This window comes from Amblyraja radiata, chromosome 5 (genome assembly GCF_010909765.2).
Source record: "Amblyraja radiata isolate CabotCenter1 chromosome 5, sAmbRad1.1.pri, whole genome shotgun sequence".
In the NCBI taxonomy this organism is placed as follows: Eukaryota; Metazoa; Chordata; class Chondrichthyes; order Rajiformes; family Rajidae; genus Amblyraja; species Amblyraja radiata.
This window is the reverse complement of record NC_045960.1, coordinates 86,826,364-86,848,698: the sequence shown is the minus strand read 5'-3', so window position 1 is coordinate 86,848,698 and position 22,335 is coordinate 86,826,364. Positions and strand designations below refer to the sequence as shown.

The following is a 22,335-nucleotide window of genomic DNA, read 5'->3' as shown; positions in this document are numbered from 1 at the left end:
ACAGTATGCATTCTATGGTGCATCCGTAGAAGTTTGTAAGAGTCATTGGAGACGTGCTGAATTTCATCAGTCTCCTGAGGAAATAAAGGACCTGTCCCACTTGGCGATTCTTTTGGCGACTGCCGGCATCATTGACTGACGTATCAGGTAACCGAAAAATTTGCGGCGTGACGTGGCGATGACGCGGCGTGATGACGTATTGATACGCGCCGTTTTCTGAAGTGTCGCAACATTCTTTTTGTCGCTGCAGGATTTTGAAATGTTCAAAATCTTTTGGCGACACTGATATGACGCAGCAGTCGCCGGAAAAATTGCCAAGTGGGACAGGCCCTTAAGGCATTGGTGTACCTTCTTGGCTGTCATTTCAATGTATTTGGTCCATGACAGATCGTTGGTAGTACTAACAGAAAGGAACTTGAAGCTCTCAACCATTTCCTCTTTGGCACCATTGATGCTGATTTGGGACATGCACTCCACTATGCTTTCTGAAATCGATAACTAACTCCTTCATCTTGCTGACATTGAGGAAGAGGTTGTTGAAGAATATCATTCGAACAATTAGAAAAGGTGCTAGATTTACAGATAGAAAAGTGATTTAAAAGAGTAAGAACGATTGTGTCGGATGATCATAGATTCTCATCTAGGAGCAACACGCAAATAGTCGCCATGCTCCGGTGCCATCACATCTAATTGTTTCTAAATCTGATGAATATAATGATCCTGGGTGCGGTCTGTGGTCTCTTTTATGTTTCTGTCTGCACATGCAGAGAAGAGCTACCGATGGCAATAACACTCAACTTAAGCAGCAGTGTCGAGTATGATACGATACAACAGAACTTTATTTATTCCAGGAGGGAAATTGGTCATAAAACACAGTCATAAAACACAACAAAATAGATGAAACAAGAAATTAAAGTGACGAGTGGAAAGTCCAGGACCAGGGATGTATAAAGATTGGGTAGGGGGGGGGGGGATGAGGAGGTCAGTCTACCCCACAACAGAAGGGGGAGGAGTTGTACACTTTGATAGCCACAGGGAAAAGGGATCTCCAGTGGCATTCCGTGCTGCATCATGGTGGAACCAGTCTGTTGCTGAAGGTACTCCTTAGGTTGACCAGTGAGACATGGAGGGGATGAGCATAACAATATGTCAAAGTCATACTACACATACACTCAATTCTTAAAGATATCTTTACTCTTTTATGCAGCACAGTCATGAATAATTAAGGGCCAATATTGATTTGCACTATTCCATGTGGTGATGGAAAAGAATGCAGTTACCTTTATATAATTATTGACTTTACATTTATATAATCAGTGTGTTTGCGTTAAAGAAATCCTGATTATTTAAATATTTGTAGTTGAATAATGAATCCAATGTGCTGTCGCAGTTTGCTCAGCTAATTAGAACCCGATGATCTTGGCAGCCACCAGTTAATGAAATATTACTTTAACTATTCCTTGAATCTATTTGGGTTCAAATTGTAGCAATTAGGAACAATTATTGTTTGGCAGTCTGTTCCTTTGTAATCAATGTTCCTTGTTTCTGATATAAATTACAATAAACAGCAGTGGACACGTTGCTAGATTTTCTGTTGCTGCCATGGAGTTGAATTTGGCAGTGACCACACCAACACTCACAGTAGGGTGAACACGCGTATGTATTTTATTTACAGTAGTGAGAAAGTCCAAGACCACATGGGGGCGCTGTCCCGCACCATCAGGGAGCATGTGCGGTGGCTCTGGCAATCTAAAGCCCCTGTCCCACTTAGGCGATTTTTTCGGCGACTACAGGCGGCTAGGCTGTCACCACATGGTCGGGGGGTGGCGTCTGTATGGTCATGAGTAGTCTCCTCAAGTTGCCTAAAGAGTCGTAACGTTTTTCTGGTCATCGCTGAATTTTGAAAAGTTCAAAACTTTTTGCCGACTATGGGCTTGACGTAGCTTGACTTCTCCTGTTGTAGGTGTTGTTGTAGGTTGTAGCCAGGATGATGCAGGTTGTCGCCAGGTGACGTTGGTTGTCGCTGGGTACTGACTTCGGTGAATTCCATTGGCGACTACCTACGTAAACCTACATCAACCGGCGACAGGTACCGGCGACTGAATTGTCTTCAGTTGTCGCCGACATTGTCGTTGCTTGTCGTAGCTTCTCGTGGGTGGATGTAGGTTGACTTTGGTTGTCGTAGGTTCCCGCCTGTGTGGTCGTAGGTGGACGTCCTAATATGTCGCCGGTTGATGGTAGAAACATAGAAACATAGAAATTAGGTGCAGGAGTAGGCCATTCGGCCCTTCGAGCCTGCACCGCCATTCAATATGATCATGGCTGATCATCCAACTCAGTATCCCGTACCTGCCTTCTCTCCATACCCCCTGATCCCTTTAGCCACAAGGGCCATATCTAACTCCCTCTTAAATATAGCCAATGAACTGGCTTCAACTACCTTCTGTGGCAGTGAGTTCTTAAGATTCACCACTCTCTGTGTGAAAAATGTATTTTTTTTCTCGGTCCTAAAGGATTTCCCCTCTATCCTGAAGCTGTGACCCCTTGTCCTGGACTTCCCCAACATCGGGAACAATCTTCCTGCATCTAGCCTGTCCAACCCCTTAAGAATTTTATAAGTTTCTATAAGATCCCCCCTCAATCTCCTAAATTCTAGCGAGTACAAGCTGAGTCTATCCAGTCTTTCTTCGTATGAAAGTCCTGACATACCAGGAATCAGTCTGGTGAAACTTCTCTGCACTCCCTCTATGGCAATAATGTCCTTCCTCTGATTTGGAGACCAAAACTGTACGTAATACTCCAGGTGTGGTCTCACCAAGACCCTGTACAACTGCAGTAGAACCTCCCTGCTCCTATACTCAAATCCTTTTGCTATGAATGCTAACATACCATTCGCTTTCTTCACTGCCTGCTACACCTGCATGCCTACTTTCAATGACTGGTGTACCATGACACCCAGGTCTCGTTGCATCTCCCCCTTTCCTAATCGGCTACCATTCAGATAATAGTCTGCTTTCCTGTTTTTCCCACCAAAGTGGATAACCTCACATTTATCCACATTATACTGCATCTAACATGCATTTGCCCACTCACCCAGCCTATCCAAGTCACCTTGCAGCCTCCTAGCATCCTCCTCACAGCTAACACTGCCCCCCAGTTTAGTGTCATCGGCAAACTTGGAGATGTTGCATTCAATTTTCTCGTCCAAATCATTAATATATATTGTAAATAGCTGGGGTCCCAGCACTGAGCCTTGCGGTACCCCACTAGTCACTGCCTGCCATTCTGAAAATGACCCATTTACTCTTTGCTTCCTGTTTGCCAGCCAGTTCTCTAACCACATCAATACTGAACCCCCAATACCGTGTGCTTTAAGTTTGTATACTAATCTCTTATGTGGGACTTTGTCGAAAGCCTTCTGAAAGTCCTGATATAACACATCACTGGTTCTCCCCTATCCACTCTACTTGTTACATCCTCGAAAAATTCTATAAGATTCGTCAGACATGATTTACCTTTCGTAAATCCATGATGACTTTGTCCAATGATTTCACCACTTTCCAAATGTGCTGCTATCCCATCTTTAATAACTGACTAGCAGTTTCCCCACTACCGATGTTAGACTAACTGGTCTGTAATTCCCCGTTTTCTCTCTCCTTCCCTTTTAGCTATTCTCCAATCCTCAGGAACTACTCCAGAATCTAAAGAGTTTTGAAAAATTATCACTAATGCATCCACTATTTCTGGAGCTACTTCCTTAAGTACTCTTGTATGCAGCCTATCTGGCCCTGGGGATTTATCTACCTTTAATCCATTCAATTTACCTAACACAATTTCCCGGCTAACCTGGATTTCACTCAGTTCCTCCATCTCCTTTGACCTGCGGTCTCCTGCTATTTCCGGCAGATTATTTATGTCTTCCTTAGTGAAGACGGAACCAAAGTAGTTATTCAATTGGTCCGCCATGTCCTTGTTCCCCATAGTAGTTTGCCATAGCTTGAAGCCGACTAGGTGGTAGGTTGTCGTAGCTTACCGTAGACATTGTCGTGGGGGGGGGGGGGTGGGGTCCAGTCGCTGCTTTTTCGCTGACCTGCTACAAATGTGACAGTCGCCGGCAGTCGCTGAAAAAATCGGCTAAGTGGGACAGGCCCTTAATGGTTGTCCTGGCAGCTCAGTCCTGGTCTTCGAAGGAGGAGATGAGGCGATCTCAGGCTTCTCTCTGCAGTTCATCCTTGTCTCGAAAGGAGGCGCTGGCAGTCTGAGGTTCATCTTGGCAATCTCAGGTTTGGGTTTGAAGAGGTGGCACTGGCAGTCTCCGGATTATCTGGTGACTCAGTCTTCTATATGTGGCCACAGCTCCTCGAGGTTCATGGGTAGGAAGAGGCACTGGTGTCTCACCCATTCAGTCTTAGTCTTCGGAAGAGGTACTGGAAGAAGCGGTAGGGGCATCTTCCCAGCGGTCCAGTCTTGATCATTCAATGACATTGGTGGCTTCGGGTTTGTCCTAATGGCATAGTTTTCCTTTAACATGTGACAGGGGAACACAGCCAGCGGGGGAGGCATCCCATGTTGTCTCCCTTCCTCTGTCTCTCTTTGTCTTCCTTCTCTCCTCTGTCAAGAATGTTTGGGTTTAATAAGGAGTAGGCTGACAAGGTTCAAGTGGCCAGCAAATATCAGCTAATTGGATGCTGGGGATTGACCTCTCCTGGCCTGTCAGCCAGTGATAGGGATCAGAGTGCCCTTCAAGGGAAGGGGGCACTGTTACACTGCCCAATCGCAAAACTAACTTTACGGATTGGCCACCTATTATGGATAACATCCCAGTTTCAATTCTATCGAGATAATAATGATTAAAAACAGTGTATCTTAGAGAGTAAATTAACTATACCATTGCTGAAGAAACATAAAAGTACCGCACTAAATTCAAAATAAGCCGAAGTAGTTTCAAAGGAACATTATAAGGTGAATAAAAGTAGCAAGGTGCTGGAGTAACGCAACGGGTCAGGCAGCATCTCTGCAGCATTATAAGCTGATTTCCATACCCATTCACCTGACTAAAGCGAACATGAATGCAGATGTGACAGGTGTTAGAGTATACAATGTAGATCATGGAGACCCACATGAGCAGCTTACACTTATACAATGCACTTCTACTTGAAATGTCCCAAGGCACTTGATAAGGAACTAATAAGTGGTATAGATGTCGTAGCAGTGAAGGGAAGTTCTAAATGGCAGCTTCAAGCTAAATGAAAATGGATTTTACATGGGAGAAATAGAAATGTTTTAAAACTGAGCAACTGGAAGCACTGAGGCAGCTGCCAGGACAAGAAGTCACAGGAGGAGAACCAGAAAATCTAAGTCTGCAGCAGGTTACAGACACAGGGAGTTGTCAAGACAACGACGACAGGTCATTCACAAGCGGCACAGAGCAGGAGACAAGCCATTCTATTCAACTGCAGCAATACTAAATGTTTCAATTCCTCTCCTTCTGGGATGTTGTCATAAATATTGATGCTCTACCTCAGCTCTGTCATAACCAGGATTGAAGAGGAGGCTTGGTGCCCCTATGACAGATGAATCATGTTAAAAAGTAAAGGAATCATGATCTGGGATTCAGTCCAATGCTGACTATGTACTGGAAGCAGATCTGTGTCTTTTGACATTTTGATGGGATTAGCAATGTTTGCAATCCTATAAATTAATATTTATAATATCGGTTTATACCTTAATTATGACCTGATTAAAGATTTATTCTAGCAAAGAGCAGATCACATGGCAGCATGCAATAGATCCCTGTAAGTCAGAGCAAGGTAACTGTGGCTCTCTGTTCAACACTTGGGTTTCTTTGCATTTAAATAGATTTTTAACAAGGTAAAGATAGATTCTGGGACCTAGAGGACACAAGATCCATCCTCAGGAGCATCAGTGATGCAGAATCCAGGGAGGCTTCTAATCTAAAAATATAGAATATTCATACAGACTATACAAAATATTCAGTATATCATTAAGATATTATTCAATTGGAGGTTTAACCTTGCCCAAATATCCCACTGTTTCCATACAACATTGGCATCAAACACTTCAAAAACTAAGTATCAAAGCTCAGAGCCTAGAAATTACATTGCACACAACATTGAACATTGTGTACCATGCTATGCTGCATCATAACAATAGCAGTGAAGCTCCGCAGAATAGCATTGTCAGACTCCAGTGAATAATGACACAGATAACAGTTTCATCATCTTCTCATGTGACTTCTCTTGTGTCAAGGCTATTGCAAGGCTCTCCAGCTCCCGATGTTTAGTGTCACACATGCAATCTTGGCAGACAGCACTTTTCCAAGCACCAGCGAGTGATGCTGCTTCAAGAATGGCTGTTTCAAAGATCAGTTCAGTTCTGTTACTTTATTATCATGTGTACCGAATACAGTGAAAAGCTTTTGTTGCGTGCTAGAAAGACAATACATGATTACAATCGATCCATTTACAGTGCATAGATACATGATAAGGGAATAACGTTTAGTGCAAGGTAAAGTCAGCAAAGTCCAATCTAGGATAGTCCAAGGGTCACCAAAGAGGTAGATAGTACTTCAGCACTGCTCTCTGGTTGTGGTAGGATGATTCAGTTGCCTGATAACAGCTTCGAAGAAACTGCCCCTGAATCTGGTGTGCATTTTCACACTTCTATACATTTTGCCAGAGGGGAGAGCAGGGAGTGAGTGGCCAGGGTGCAACTAGTCCTTGATTATGCTGCTGGACTTGCCAAGGCAGCGTGAGGTATAAATTGAGTCAATAGAAGGGAGATTGGTATGTGTGATGGTCTGGGCTGTGTTCACAATTCGCTGCAATTTCTTGCAGAGTTGGATGGAGCTGTTCCCAAACCAAGCTGCGATGCATCCTAATAAAATGCTGATAAATGGGAGAGGGAGCATGCTGATTCTAGAACTGGATCTGATCAGGCTGTTTGAGAACATTCCCTCCAGGTGGATGCTCTCCCCATGCGTGCTCCATGGAGTCAGGCTATTTTGGCAGGAAATTGGTCTCTGTAGAGTATAATACCTCAAAAGTGCCATAATTGAATACTTACACTGTGGCAAAGCCCACATTGGTGCCAAATGCTTGCGTGCATCATGCTGGCTGTGCTAGATCACAGGTTTCCGCTGGAGCATTGGAGACCGAGGGGAGATCTGCTAGACGAATGTAAAATGGTGAGAGGCATAGATAGGGTAGACCGTCAGAATCTTTTCTTTCCCAGGATGGAAATGTCATAGACTAGAGGGCATAGTTTTAAGCGGAAAGGGGCAAAGTTTAGAGAAGATGTATGGGTCAAGTTTTTTACAGGTTGCCTGGAACACATTACCATGTGGTGGTGGAGGAGGCATATACGATAGAGGCATTTAAGAGGCCTTTAGATAGGCACATGGATATGGATGGATATGGATCATGTGCAGGCAGTGGAAATTAGTTCGGCATTGACATTATGAGCAGAAGGGCCTGTTTGGGTGTTCTATGTACTATGCCTGTTCTATGTACTATGTTCTATGATATGGTTCCAATGTGAGCAAATGGGATTAGTACTGATGGGCAGTAGGATCAGTGTGGCCCCTTTGCCGTGTTGTATGACACTATCACTCTAAGTACTTTCACACATTTAGTTATAAAAATTCCATTCTAAATTGACATTGCAATTTTTTATTTAATTAAGAATGATCCACATGCAATGTGGCCATCTATTTGGTCTAACAAGTTATTCACAGGAGGATTTTGTTGTGTTTTTGTTCAGATTATTACAATGAGAGACTATATTCCGAAAATCCTTGGTTCTCAAGCGTTTGATCGGTTTATGGGAAAATATGAAGGATACAGTGAAAGATTGAACCCCACCTTGTCCAACGTATTTGCAACCGCTGCATTCCGTTTCGGTCACACAACCATCAGCCCGAGGATACAAAGACTAGATGAAAGTTACAAGGAGCACGCCACATACCCAAGCATAAACCTCCACAAGACCTTCTTCAGTCCTTGGCGCATCATTAAAGAAGGTGAATATTATAGTTGCTGATGTGAAAGGAACACAATTAACTCACTGTGTTTACTTAAACCAGCCTCTGCCCTAAGCTATTATTTCTGTTGCGATTGATAGGTGGCTTAGACCCGCTGCTCAGGGGGCTTCTGGCAAAGCCAGCCAAGCTGCAAACACCAAATCAAATGATGATCGAGGAATTGACAGAGAAGTTATTTGCTCTGACTGATGCTGTAGCTCTGGACTTGGCATCGCTGAACTTACAAAGAGGGCGTGACCATGGACTCCCTGGTGAGTGGAACCTCTGAGGTGTTGCAACTTGCAAACATGATCAACATGTGCAGATTATTACAAATGACATAAATAGGAAAAAGTTTAAGAAAGAACTGCAGATGCTGAAAAAATCGAACATAAACAAAAATGCTGGAGAAACTCAGCGGGTGAGCCAGCATCTATGGAGCGAAGGAATAGGCGACGTTTTGTGTCGAGACCCTTCTTCAGACTGAATAGGAAAAAGGATGGGGACCTAAAAAGTGAATATAGGGAATTTTGCAAATGATGAAATAGCAGGACCTAAAGGCAAGTGATTTCTGGAATAATCCCGGCCCGGTACAAGTTGATAGTGAGAGTAGGAATAGAAAGATAAGACGGGTCAATGCATTGCTGAGGAGTTGATGCAGGGGGAAGGGATTCCGATGTTTGGACCATTGGGATCTCTTCTCGGGCAGATGTGACCTGTATAAGAGAGGCAGATTGCACCCGAACTGAAGGGTAACCAATATTCTTGCAGGCGGATTTACAAGTGCCACTCGGGAGGGTTTAAACTACATTGATAGGCGGGACGGCATCTAATGCAGTAGTGAAGCAGGTGAGAGGCTGAAAATCAATACAGAAGTCAATGACAGCAAGTTCAGTAGACAGGATAGGCAGCATCATGGCACGGAGTGAGGAAAGTCAATTGGATTAAATTGCATTACTTTCAATGCTAGAGGCCTGGCAGGTCAGGCAAATGAACTCAGTTCATGGATAGGTTAGGGAACTGTGATGAACAGCCATCATGGAAACCTGGCTAAGAGAGGGATAGGGCTGGTAGCTTAATATTTGAGGATACAGATGCCACAGGTGAGATAGAGGTGGGGGTAAAAGAGGAGGAGGAGTTGCTTTATTGACTAAGGGGAATCTCATGGCAATATTCCTAAAAGACACAAAGGGTGGTGGGTGTATGGAACAAGCTGCCAGAGGAGGTAGTGGAGGCTGGGACTGTCCCAGCGTTTAAGAAACAATTAGACAGGTACATGGATAGGACCGTTTTGGAAGGATATGGACCAAGCGCAGTCAAGTGGGACTAGTGTAGATGGGACATGTTGGCCGGTGTGGGCAAGTTGGGCTGAAAAGCTTGTTTCCACACTGTATCACTCTATGACTCTATGACATAACTGAGGGATCATCGCCTGAGATATCATGTAAAAGGAGGGACATTTAGAAACCATGTGTTTGATTGGCTCAGAGAGAGGAACCATGGCAAATAAAAGAAAGAACACATTTAGTGGAGTGACCTATTGGGATCAGCGTTGTTGGGAAAGAGACTGTGTTGAGCTGAAGTACTGTGGTAAGCGCGGTGCTGAGGTTTTGCTCAAGAGGCTTTAGAACAAAGGGGAATGGCACGTTAAGGTAGAGTCTGCTTTTTTGTTTAATTCTTCCGAGCATTTTGGTGTAGTAGAGATGGCAGGTGGGGCAATGGAGTGATCCTCCTGCAGGATATTGGAAGTCAAGGGGATTTCCAGTGCCCTTGAAGATTACACCTGCAGTAAGTAAGTTCAGCTGCAGCTTCTCACAGACTGCATTAAAGAACTGGAGCGGGATAACCTCAGGATTATCAGGGGGTGTGTGATTGTCATAGTAAGGAGTGACAGTGAGATGGTCGCTCCCAAGGTACAGGCTAAATGTAGATGGGTGACCAGATGATAGGGATTTGCCAGGGAACACAGGAATCCCCTGGGGCTGGTCCCCTGAAGAACAGGCATACTCCTTTGGGTAATGTTGTGGGGGATAACCAGTCAAGGGAGAGCAGTGATCCAGTCGGTGGTGTCAGGCCTGGCTCTGATGCAGAGTGGGGAAGGGGAAAGTTAGACAAAGCCATATTGAAAGGAGACTTGTTAGTTATGGGCCTGTCCCACTTACGTGACTTTTTCGGTGACTTCTGGCACCGGTCATAGGTCGTTGCAGGTCGGCAAAAATTTTCAACATGTTGAAAATTCAGCGGTGACCAACAAGATGCTATGACTCTTTGGGCAACTGAGGAGACTACTCACGACCATACAGGCGACAACCTGGCAACATGTCGCGGGGTGAAGTCTGTATGGTTGTGAGTAGTCGCCGAAAGAATCGTACCTTGTTCTGGTTGCCGCTGGATTTTCAACGTGTTGAAAATTTTCGGACACCTGTAACGACCTATGACGGGTGCCGGCAGTTGCCGAAAAAGTCACGTAAGTGGGACATGCCCAGTAGGGGCACAGACAGGAGATTCTGTGGCGACAAATGTTGCCTCCTTGGTGCCAGGTTCCAAGAATGAGGTCCTGCGGTGTATACAGGGAGTTAAGCAGAAGATTAAAGAATAGACCCAGAGGATAGTAATATTATCGGTAGCACAAGCTAGTGAGCGTAGGAACAGGAAGTTAGGACAGATGAATGAGTGGCTCAGGATTCAGATTTTTAGACCATTGGGATCTCTTCTGGGGCAGAAGTGACCTGTACAACAGGGACGGGTTGCACCTGGACTGGAGGGGGACCAATATCCTTGCAGGGAAGTTTGCTCATGCTACTCAGGAAGGTTTAAACTGGAGAATCAAGCAGGTGGAAACCAGAGTAGTAGGTCAGAAATGTTCTATGAGATTGTAGACAGCTGCAAGGCAAATAAGGTTGTCAAATAGGATTGTCATTTTATCTTTCCAAATAAAGACTGGGACTGCCATAGTGCCATAGCTCAAGGAATGGCTATTGTAGTTTAATTCAGATAAGGCTGAGGTGTTGCATTTTGGAACGTCAAACCATAACATGACCTTCATAGTGAATGGAGGACCCCCGGGGAGTGTTATAGCCTAACCACTAATTTATACAATGATACACTCTATCAAATGATAGCTGTCTTCAAGGATCCTTGGACATGTACACAGACCTCTGTTCCTCAGTATTTCCTAGGGACACATTTTCTATGTGAACATCCTAGCTTGATTAACACATCCTGAAAAATCTTTCACATTTTTCAGGATTAAATTACATTTGCCATTTCTCTGCCCATCCTCCCAATTCATCAATATTGTTCTGCAACCAAAGAATTGCTTCCTCACTATTGGATAACACCACCAATCTGTGTGTCATCTGCAGACTTGCTGATCATCCCTTCTATATTTACATCCACTTAATTAATATGTACAAAAAAACAGCAAGATTCATGACACTGATCCCTGTGAAAAACTTGCCACAGCTCAATCACAAAAACAATTCTTGACCATCAAATTCTTCCTTCTACCACCGATGATTTTCGATCAATTTCTCCAACTTTGTGAATCCCCTTGTATCTTCTGTTTTGGACCCATGTAGAACCTAGTTAAAGGCTCGCTGAGCTCCAAGTAGAATACATCAACTACACTACCTACCTTGAACTGGCATGCTGAGTCACCACCTCAAAAGTTAGTAAATTTAGTCAGTCAAGACCTTCCCTTGGAAGCAAGGGTTACTATCCTAATCAATTCATGCCCCCTCAATTTCAGATTAATACTGTCAACACTTTTTCTAATAATGTCTCTATAATGATGAGAAACTCATTGATCTAAAACTACCTGGATTGTCCATGCTGCCCTTATTGAATAATGGTATCGCATTCACTGCCCTCCCTTTTTGTAAGGTCATGGCTCTAATCCATCGGGTGGCACCATCAGTGATGGCAGTCTCGCCAATGGTCTGCCTGTCTTTTAGTCTTTTTTGTTATTTTTAGTGTGTTTTAAAAGTATGTGTTAATGTTCTCTGGTTTGTTTTGAGTGGGGGGTGGGGGGTAGGGTGATCGGGGGAAACCTTTTTTCAATCTCTTACGGATATGCGTTTGTTTTCGGGATCGTATCTCTGGTCGCACTGCAGCCTAACATCATGGAGCTGGCATCCTTGCTCGAGACTGACATTGAGCCCCATTCCGGGGCCGTGGACTTACCATCGGAGCTTGTGATTCCGTGCCTGGGATCAACACTCCAACCGCGGCCTGCAGGTTTCACCATCGAGGAGCTCGCAGTCTCGGGCAGAGACTGATGTTAGGAAGCTCAAAAGTCGCAGGAGGTTCGACTAGCCCGGACCCAGGGTCCGATCGCCCAGCACGGGAGAGCTAAGATCCCCCCGATGTGGGAGCTTGATCGCCCCGAAGCGGAGGGCCCGACCACCGGCTACAGGTGCCAAGATCGTAATATCAACAGAAGACTCGAGGCCCCCGATCGCGGGAGAAAAAAGAAGGGAAGAGATTGAACTTTTTTTCGCCTTCCATTACAGTGAGAAATGTGGAGGAGTCACTGTGGTGGATGTTTACGTTAAAATGTATTTTGTGTGTTTTGTTGCCTTTTGTTGGTATGACTGTATGGCAAATCAAATTCCTCGTATGTTGCAAAACATACTTGACTAATACAATATGATTATCTTCTTCTTCTTGCATATGGCGTGCACAGCCTAAAGTTGTAGGACAACTTGTTCTATTTGATCTTATTTGATTGTACATGCCGGGTTGATTGCATTCGTCGAAACAGGGCGGACCACGTGAAGGTTGCAAACTTCCACCCCAAGTATGATTATGATTATAGTGAAATTGCTTTGTTCAGAACATTGATTACCAGGAACAACCATGTCATTCTCCATAACTGTTCTAAATGTCCAATGTCATGGTCACTGTCTCCCAAATGTACTCCCAGTGACTCGTGCTCCATTTATCTGTCTGCAGTCCCAAAGATCAGCTCTAATACCACCTCAGTACTATCCATGTACTGGCTCAAAAAACTCTCCTGGCCCTTCTATGTCTTTCATACCAAACCAATCTCATTTAAATCTAGAGGTTGAAATCCCCACTATTATAACCTTATTATTTTTTTTAATATCTCTATGCTTTGTCTACATATTCACTCCTCTATCCCCTGCTGTCTAGAGGCCTGTAGTACACCCCCCAGCAAAGTGATTGAAATTATGACCCTAAACGTTACCCACTCCTTTTCTCCAGAGATGTTGCCTATCCTGCTTAGTTACTCCAGCTTTTTGTGTCTATCTTTGATTGTAATTGAAGATGGGTCCATTGAGTCACCACACCATTATAACAAAAAAATGTAATTCAGGTCAAAAGTTTGTTTTTGCTAATTCAAAAGCTAACATGATTTTACATTACTTCTAGGATACAATGAATGGAGGGAATTCTGTAAACTTGAAAGATTGGAAACCAAAACGGATTTAAGGAAAGCAATTTCTGATTTAGATTCTGTTGAAAAGATAATGGATCTCTATGGTCATCCAGACAATATTGACATCTGGCTTGGAGGCTTGGCAGAAGATTTTCTTCCTGGGGCCAGAGTTGGTCCATTATTTGCTTGTTTAATTGGAAAACAAATGAAAGCTTTAAGAGAAGGCGATAGGTGAGTTTTCTATATAATATGTTCCATTCTAATCCAGTCACATACACTAGCTGTTAGCTCACGCTGTTCTGGTAAATATCTAGTCTAATACAGATTAATCAAGTACTTTGAAGCAGAACAAATAGGAGCAAACAAAAGCAAAGAATAGCAAAAATTACAAGCTTCTTTCCTTGGTAAGTGAATGCCATTGACTTTGAAAGGACATACGTTTGCAGTGTTATTTTTGGATCCTACATTTAGTACAAATGGTCTCTGCCGTGTTGCTTGGCTGACAATAACTTGGCAGTGACAGATCTGTCGGTTACACCTGCAACTTCACAGGAAAGAGTTATAAAAGTAGTCTAAAGTAAACCAAGACTTATTTCTAGATTGTAGAACCAAGATTTGACATGGTGCTAACCTGACCATAAATGGTGGTTCACGTTGAATGCAGAGATATAAAGAGAGAGGAGGGATGGCACAGCGGTAGAGTTGCTGCCTTACAGAGCCAGACACCTGGGTTTAGTCCTGTATGGACCTATGGGCACAGAGTTTGTACATTCTCCCCATGACCGTGTGTGTTTTCCCCGGGTGCTCCGTTTTCCTCCCACATTCCAAAGATGAACAGGTTTGTTAGTTAATTGGCTTCGGTAAAAATTGTAAATTGTCCCGAGTGTGTAGGATAGTGCCAGTGTACATGGATCGCTGGTCGGCATGAACTCGGTGGGCCGAAGGGCCTGTTTATGTGCTGTATAACTAAACAAAACTAAATACATACGAAGGATCACAGATTCACCAAATAAGAATGGTTTAGTCTCTATCAGTGAACACCCTGCCCAATGGCACGTGGGAGGAACTGCTCCAGGGCTGGAGAGCAGGTGCCCTGGCTGAGTTATATGAATCATTATTAGACACGGATGAGGTGGTGGAAGACTGGAGGGTGGCTAATGTCGTGCCTCTATTTAAGAAAGGCTGCAAGGAAAAGCTTGGGAACTATAGACCAGCGCACCTAACATCTCTACTAGGCCAGTTACTGGAGAGTATTCTGCGGGATAAAACATATGCATTTGGATAGACAGTGGCTGATTAGGGACAGCCAGCATGGTTTCATATGTGGAAGATCATGTCTTACAAATTTTATTTTATTTTTTGAAGAAGTAACCACAAAGGTTGATGAGGGCAAAACCGTAGACGTCTATATTGAATTCAGCAACGCATTTCATAAGGTTCCACATGGTAGACAGCTCTGGAAGGTTTGATCGCATGGGATCCAGGGAGAACTAACTGACTGGATAGATAATTTACTTTATGGAAGGAAGCAGAGCTGATGGTGGAAGGTTATTTTTTGAACGAGAGGCCTGGGCTTGTGATGTGCCTCAAGTGTCAGTGCTGGCCAATTGCTGTTTGTGGTTTATATCAATGATTTGCATGACATTGTACAAAGCTAGATTAGTAAAGGGCCTGTCCCACTTGGCTGTCCTTTGCGCCTCATTTACGCGTCATATGTAAAATAGGTCGACGCGTCATGACGCGTGGGGTGCGCGTGGGTGACGCACGCATTGCGCATGGTGAGGCATGGAATCGCATGCTGTGGTGCCGCTCCAGGATTTCGTAGTGTGCCTCGCGCGCCACCTGCATGACGTATCGCTACCGCATTGGCGTCGCACGCTGGCGTCCATACGTCTCATGTGTATCCCGTGGTGATGCATGGTTACATCACCGTGCGTCAACGTCCGTAACCATGCGTCGCCGCGTGCCGCAGGGTATTCTAATTACGTCACAAGCACCAGACGGCTGTGCTGACGCGTGATTTGTGCGCGACATCGCGCATCACGACGGGTCAACCTATTTTACATATGATGCGTAAATGAGGCACAAATGACGGCCAAGTGGGACAGGCCCTTTAGTTTGCAGATGACACTAATGTTTAATAAACAACTGCAGATGCTGGAAAAATCGAAGGTAGACAAAAAACATCACCTATTCCTTCGCTCCATAGATGCTGCCTCACCCGCAGATGACACTAAAGTGGGTAGCATTGAAGATAGCAAAGATGATTATCATAAATTACAGCAGGATCTTAATCAGTTGGGCAAGTGGGCTGAGGAATGTTAATGGAGTTTAATGCATATAAGTATGAGGTGTTTCATTTTGGGAAGTCAAACCAGGATAGGAACTTAACTGTGAATGGCAGGGCCCTGGGAGTGTTGTAGAGCTGAGGCATCTAGGTGTACAGGTACATAGTTCCTTGAAAGTGGCGTCAAGTGTAGACAGGGTGCTCAGGAAAGCTTTTGGTACATTGGCCTTCATCAGTCAGGGTATTAACTATAGAGGTTGGGATATTCTGTTACAGTTGTACAAGATATTGGTGAGGCAGCATTTGGAGCATTGTGTTCGGCTTTCAACCTGCTATAGGAAGGATGTTGTTAAGCTGGAAAAAGTGCAGAGAAGAATTATGAGGATGTTGCCAGGACCTGAGCTGGGCAGCGTTTTGGGCAGGCTATGTTTTTATTGCCTGGTTTGCAGGAGGATGATGGGTGATCTATTAGAAGTATATAAGACCACGAGGGGAATAGATAGTGTAAATGCGCAGAGTCTTTTACCCAGAAAAGGGGAACCAAAAACCAGAGGACATAGGTTTAGGGTGAGAGGGGAAAGATTTAGTAAGAACCTGAGGGGCATCTTTTTCACACAGATGGTGGTAAGTAGATGAAATGAGCTACCAGAGGAGGTAGTTGAGGCAGGTTCTAAAGCAACATTTAAAATACATTTGGACAGTTTTGTGGAGAGGAAAGGTCTAGAGGGATATGGGTCAAAAACAGGTAGGTGGGTCCAGTATAGATGGGCCATCTTGGTCAGCATGGGAACTTTGGGCTGAAGGGCCTCTTTCTGTGCTTTGTGACTCAATTACTTTCTATGTCTATGACTGCAACAGTGCAAAATGCAGGTTCATCAACATTTTTAATGGTAGTTAAGAATGCGCAGTAAAGGATAACATTGTCAAAAATCCAAGTATTATGTGCAGGGTGTCATTTACAACGTCATTTATTTTCTGGGGTGTTACTGCAAATTCATTCCTTGCAATTTTATTGGGACGCAACACAACATGATAATATTTTAAAATGTGACTGCAGTTTAAAAACAATTCATTGGCTGTAATGTTCTTTGGAATGCTCCAAGGCATGATAAGCAGCGAAATAATGCAAATTCTTTCTTTTTCTAACCATAAGAAGCAATACAATTACGGATTCTTCCCATCTTTGCTCAGCCATCAAGAAGTACCTTGGAGACCTCCCAGTGTGACATCGTTGTTTCTCAAAGAGTTTCAATGGTTTTTCATTGCACTACTTTTTCATCAGGTATATTCCAGGTGTTGATCCTCACCCAGGGTTCCTTTCAGCTTCCCACATGGCCTGAATGCTACAGCACTTGTTTTTCACTGATGTGTTTCAGTGATAAATTGCCCCCACTCGTATCTGGTTGGATTTTAATGGAACTGTTCTCTGCTTATAATGGTCTTAAATGGATTGAGCAGGGGGGACCCTGAAACCAAGTCCCACGGTTTGAATCCAGCTTATTCTTCCATGAAAAGGAGAGAGGGGCAAAAATTAATGGAGATGTGCCGGGCAAGATTTTAAACACAGAGAACGGTGGGTTTCTGGACTGTGCTGTTAGGGGTGGTGGGGGTAGTGGTGGTGGCGGCAGATATGATAGTGGCATTGAAGAGGTCTCTAGATAGGCACACAAAAATGCTGGAGAAACTCAGCGGGTGCAGCAGCATCTATGGAGCGAAGGAGATAGGCCTAGGCCTATCTCCTTTGCTCCATAGATGCTGCTGCACCCGCTGAGTTTCTCCAGCATTTTTGTGTACCTTCAATTTTCCAGCATCTGCAGTTTCTTCTTAAAGCCTATCTCCTTTGCTCCATAGATGCTGCTGCACCTGCTGAGTTTCTCCAGCATTTTTGTGTACCTTCAATTTTCCAGCATCCGCAGTTCCTTCTTAAACTCTCTAGATAGGCACATGGTTATGCAGGTAGAAGAGGGGTATGGAGCATGTGCAGGCAGAGGAGCTTAGTTTAAATTGGCATCATGTTCAACATGGACACTGTGGGCCAAAGGGCCTGTTCTTCTGCTGTTTAGTGCTATGGAGTATGGCATCTTTTGCACCCCAATGCGTGACAGTCAGTGATGAGGCTCTCTGTATGAGGTGGTTACCGTAACCCTGGACCACAGGACAAGAGGTCACAGTTTAAGGATAAGGGGGAAATCCTTTAGGACCGAGATGAGAAAAAAAAAATTCACACAGAGAGTGGTGAATCTCTGGAACTCTCTGCCACAGAAGGTAGTTGAGGCCAGTTCATTGGCTATATTTAAGAGGGAGTTAGATGTGGCCCTTGTGGCTAAAGGGATCAGGGGGTATGGAGAGAAGGCAGGTACGGGATACTGAGTTGGATGATCAGCCATGATCATATTGAATGGCGGTGCAGGCTCGAAGGGCCGAATGGCCTACTCCTGCACCTATTTTCTATGTTTCTATGTTTATGATCAAAAGGGGAGTTCAATGCCTTTCACATTGACTGCAATGCATATATATCATTCTTTCTCCTGGATTGGTGTTGGTTGTTCCTTTCAGCACTCCGCTTACTAACACATTTCGCTTGTCCTTGACTAAAGTGCTTTTTGAAAACATAAATGTAATAAGTAAAAGAATGTGACAAATGATGGTGAAGAATTTAAAAAGCAGCCTTTCTGGGGTGGAAATATCGAAAGGTGAGAAGCATTTGTTTGTAACTAATCCGAGAATTACTGATGATAAACTTGTGATGCGTTATCCTCTGAAGGCTAAAATTTGTATCCATTCGCTGTTCTGTAACAAAACTTCCTGTCGGCTTTTTAGGTTTTGGTGGGAAAATCCTGGTCTCTTCTCCTCGGCTCAAAGAAATGAACTTTACAAGCATTCCCTGTCTCGTGTCATTTGCGATAACACTGCCATCACTGAGGTGCCGCTGGATGCTTTCAGAGTAGGGCAGTACCCACAAAACTTCGTAAATTGTGACCAAGTCCCTGGGCTGAACCTCCTGGCGTGGAATGAAAATCCTCAACAAGGTACTTCTGCTATTACACCGTGCTGTGTATTTTCAGTTGTGTGCAGCAAACCGTCAGCTGACAGGAAAGATTGGAATAAAACCAACAGTATGAAAAGATGACCTTCAAAGCACTGTGATGCACAACTCCTGTGAAGTTTTATTTTTCAGTCTCAACATTAACTTCCTTAATTGTCTTTCGAAGACCTCCACCTGTGGTGTGCTGACAGAGCTGCTGCCTGGCAGCACTAATAGCAGGTTCATTCCTGATCTTGGGTGCTATGTGTGGAGTTCTCCCTGTGATTGTGTGAGTGTTCTGGTTTCCTCCCACATCCCAAAGGAGTATGTGTTGAAAGAGTTATTGACCATGGTAAATTTCCCTCATCTGTGTGTGAGGGTGAGAATGTGTGGGTAGGAACTGCAGATGCTCATTTACACTGAAGATGCACGCAAAAAGCTGGAATAACTCAGGTCAGGCAGCATCAATGGAGAAAAGGAATAGGTGACGTTTTGGGTCAAGACCCTTCTTCAGCCAGCATCATCAAGAAAATATACCACCCTGCCAATGAGAATAATCTATAGAAGTGTAAAAACCATAATCTCCAGATTTAGGAACAGTTTCAACACTACAAACATACGATGAGTGTTTGACAGCACTGGGCCTATACTCGCTAGGGTTTTGAAGAATGAGGAGGGACCTCATTGAAACGTACAGAATGGTGAAAGGCTTGGATAGAGTAGATGTGGAGAGGATGTTTCCACTAGTGGGAGAGTCTAGGATTAGATGTCATAGCCTCAGAATTAAAGGACGTTCTTTTAGTAATGAGATGAGAAGAAATTTATTTAGTCAGAGGGTGGAGAATCTGTGGAATTCTTTGCCACAGAAAGCTGTGGAGGCAAAGGGTGGATATATTTAAAGTAGAGATAGATAGATTCTTGATTAGTAAGGGTGTCAGAGGTTATGGGAAGAAGGCAGGAGAATGGGATTAGGAGGGAGAGATAGATCAGCCATGATTAAATGGCGGTCGACTTGATGGGCTTATTTTTATATTTATTATATTTCCATTATGGGTGGAAGTAGGTGTTGCGAAGGACAACAGAAATTGAATCCTTTCTTCTTTCCTACTCCAATATGACAGATTTACCATTGCCACTGTTCTATATTGGTGTGATCCATATTAAATAGACAGATCAGGCTCAGTTCACCAAGGCGCTTTGTGCTGTTTTGTGCAGCAACATTGCCATATCGCACATAAATGTAGTGAACGTTTGACCTTGTTCTGTTTTCTAAAGTCTTCCTGTGAGGAACACCAGTGTTGTTGAACCTCACTTCCAGTAAAGATTGAAGAATTAAAATAACACGACAGGATAGACAATGTTGAATTTGATTTGATATACCAATTGGTAAATAGTTAATGAGATTTGACTATGTTTTGTGAAAATACCGTATATTATTCTGTTCACCCGTTATCAGTATAAAAATAATTCAATGAAAGATGGGATTGAACAATGAATCAGAAAACGTGAAGAAAATATTATATCTATAAGGGTCAAAATCAGCCGCTTATTAAAAGGAAATTCACATTTCAAAATTACAGGTTACCCAGAGAGATAAAGATCTTTCTTGATAGAAGAAGTTTCAGTGATTACAGGAGCAGTGTGTTGGCTTTTTCCATTGACAACTCCCCTTTATGTATATTTAGTTGGATCGTGTGGGCCTCCACCACAAATAGAAGATGGAGAATTTGTGCTGTGCACCAGTTCTAGGCAATCCATTATCTCGTATGTTTGTCATCATGGTTTTTATCTGCTTGGACCAGAGGAGTTGACCTGCAGTATCAGGGGATGGAGCAGTGACCCACCTGCCTGCAAAGGTAAAGATTGCTTTATTTGTTTTATGTGCACCAGCTGAAAGAATCCATCGAACGTTGCATAAATTCTGTCAGCTATGTTTATTTAATCTAAATTCACCAGAATCAGATAGTCATTGAGTGACGCAATGTGGAAACAGGCCCTTCAGCCCAACTCACAATCATGCCCCAGCTACACTCGTCCCACCTACACACGTTTGGTCCATATCCCTCTATGTTAATACTCTATGCAGAAATACTTTCTTAACTTAAATAGAAAGGATATGATTTTGAATAAATTATTGGTTGCTTTATAGGTGTTGATCTGTGAACGGCTGGAATGGAACAAAGCTGAAGGTGTATTATTTAATGAATGAAGAGGTGCTCCGAAAATAAATTGTGCTTCTCATTTGAATTATTCTATGTAGTTCAAGTTGGTCTCCATAATATACAAAGTCAAAAATAATGAATGCTATTAGTAGCATTGCATAAATATCTTCAAGCCAACTTAGCTATTTCTAAGTCACACGTTATCATGCATGATGTGGATAGAGAACTGGCTAGCAAACAGGAAGCAAATAGTAGGAGTAAACTGGTCCTTTTCACAATGGCAGGCAGTGACTAGTGGGGTACCGCAAGGCTCAGTGCTGGGACCCCAGCTATTTACAATATATATTAATGATCTGGATGAGGGAATTGAAGGCAATATCTCCAAGTTTGCGGATGACACTAAGCTGGGGGGCAGTGTTAGCTGTGAGGAGGATGCTAGGAGACTGCAAGGTGACTTGGATAGGCTGGGTGAGTGGGCAAATGTTTGGCAGATGCAGTATAATGTGGATAAATGCGAGGTTATCCATTTTGGTGGCAAAAACAGGAAAGCAGACTATTATCTAAATGGTGGCCGACTAGGAAAAGGGGAGATGCAGCGAGACCTGGGTGTCATGGTACACCAGTCATTGAAAGTGGGCATGCAGGTGCAGCAGGCAGTGAAGAAAGCGAATGGTATTTTAGCTTTCATAGCAAAAGGATTTGAGTATAGGAGCAGGGAGGTTCTACTGCAGTTGTACAGGGTCTTGGTGAGACCACACCTGGAGTATTGCGTACAGTTTTGGTCTCCAAATCTGAGGAAGGACATTATTGCCATAGAGGGAGTGCAGAGAAGGTTCACCAGACTGATTCCTGGGATGTCAGGACTGTCTTATGAAGAAAGACTGGATAGACTTGGTTTATACTCTCTAGAATTTAGGAGATTGAGAGGGGATCTTATAGAAACTTACAAAATTCTTAAGGGGTTGGACAGGCTAGATGCAGGAAGATTGCTCCCGATGTTGGGGAAGTCCAGGACAAGGGGTCACAGCTTAAGGATAAGGGGGAAATCCTTTAAAACCGAGATGAGAAGAACTTTTTTCACACAGAGAGTGATGAATCTCTGGAACTCTCTGCCACAGAGGGTAGTCGAGGCCAGTTCATTGGCTATATTTAAGAGGGAGTTAGATGTGGCCCTTGTGGCTAAGGGGATCAGAGGGTATGGAGAGAAGGCAGGTACGGGATACTGAGTTGGATGATCAGCCATGATCATATTGAATGGCGGTGCAGGCTCGAAGGGCCGAATGGCCTACTCCTGCACCTAATTTCTATGTTTCTATGTTTCTATGATACAGCCTGACTTCTGAAGGACACCTACAAGTGACTTCACTTGAAATTGATCCACGGAGACCCCTGCATAGCCAATTCTTAAGATCTTTA

The 22,335-nt window shown here is 43.7% G+C and overlaps 1 protein-coding gene across 1 annotated transcript in view; it reads left to right on the top strand.

The window, feature by feature from the left end:
• The window catches only part of tpo (thyroid peroxidase), a 49,565-nt gene that overhangs the window by 24,542 nt on the left and 2,688 nt on the right, over window positions 1–22,335 (top strand). Inside the window, exons 6-10 of the mRNA XM_033022078.1 lie at window positions 7,783–8,041; window positions 8,143–8,313; window positions 13,439–13,676; window positions 18,553–18,761; window positions 20,443–20,613. Of these exons, the coding sequence (XP_032877969.1) occupies window positions 7,783–8,041; window positions 8,143–8,313; window positions 13,439–13,676; window positions 18,553–18,761; window positions 20,443–20,613 (1,048 nt within the window). The remainder of the gene's footprint in view (window positions 1–7,782; window positions 8,042–8,142; window positions 8,314–13,438; window positions 13,677–18,552; window positions 18,762–20,442; window positions 20,614–22,335) is intronic.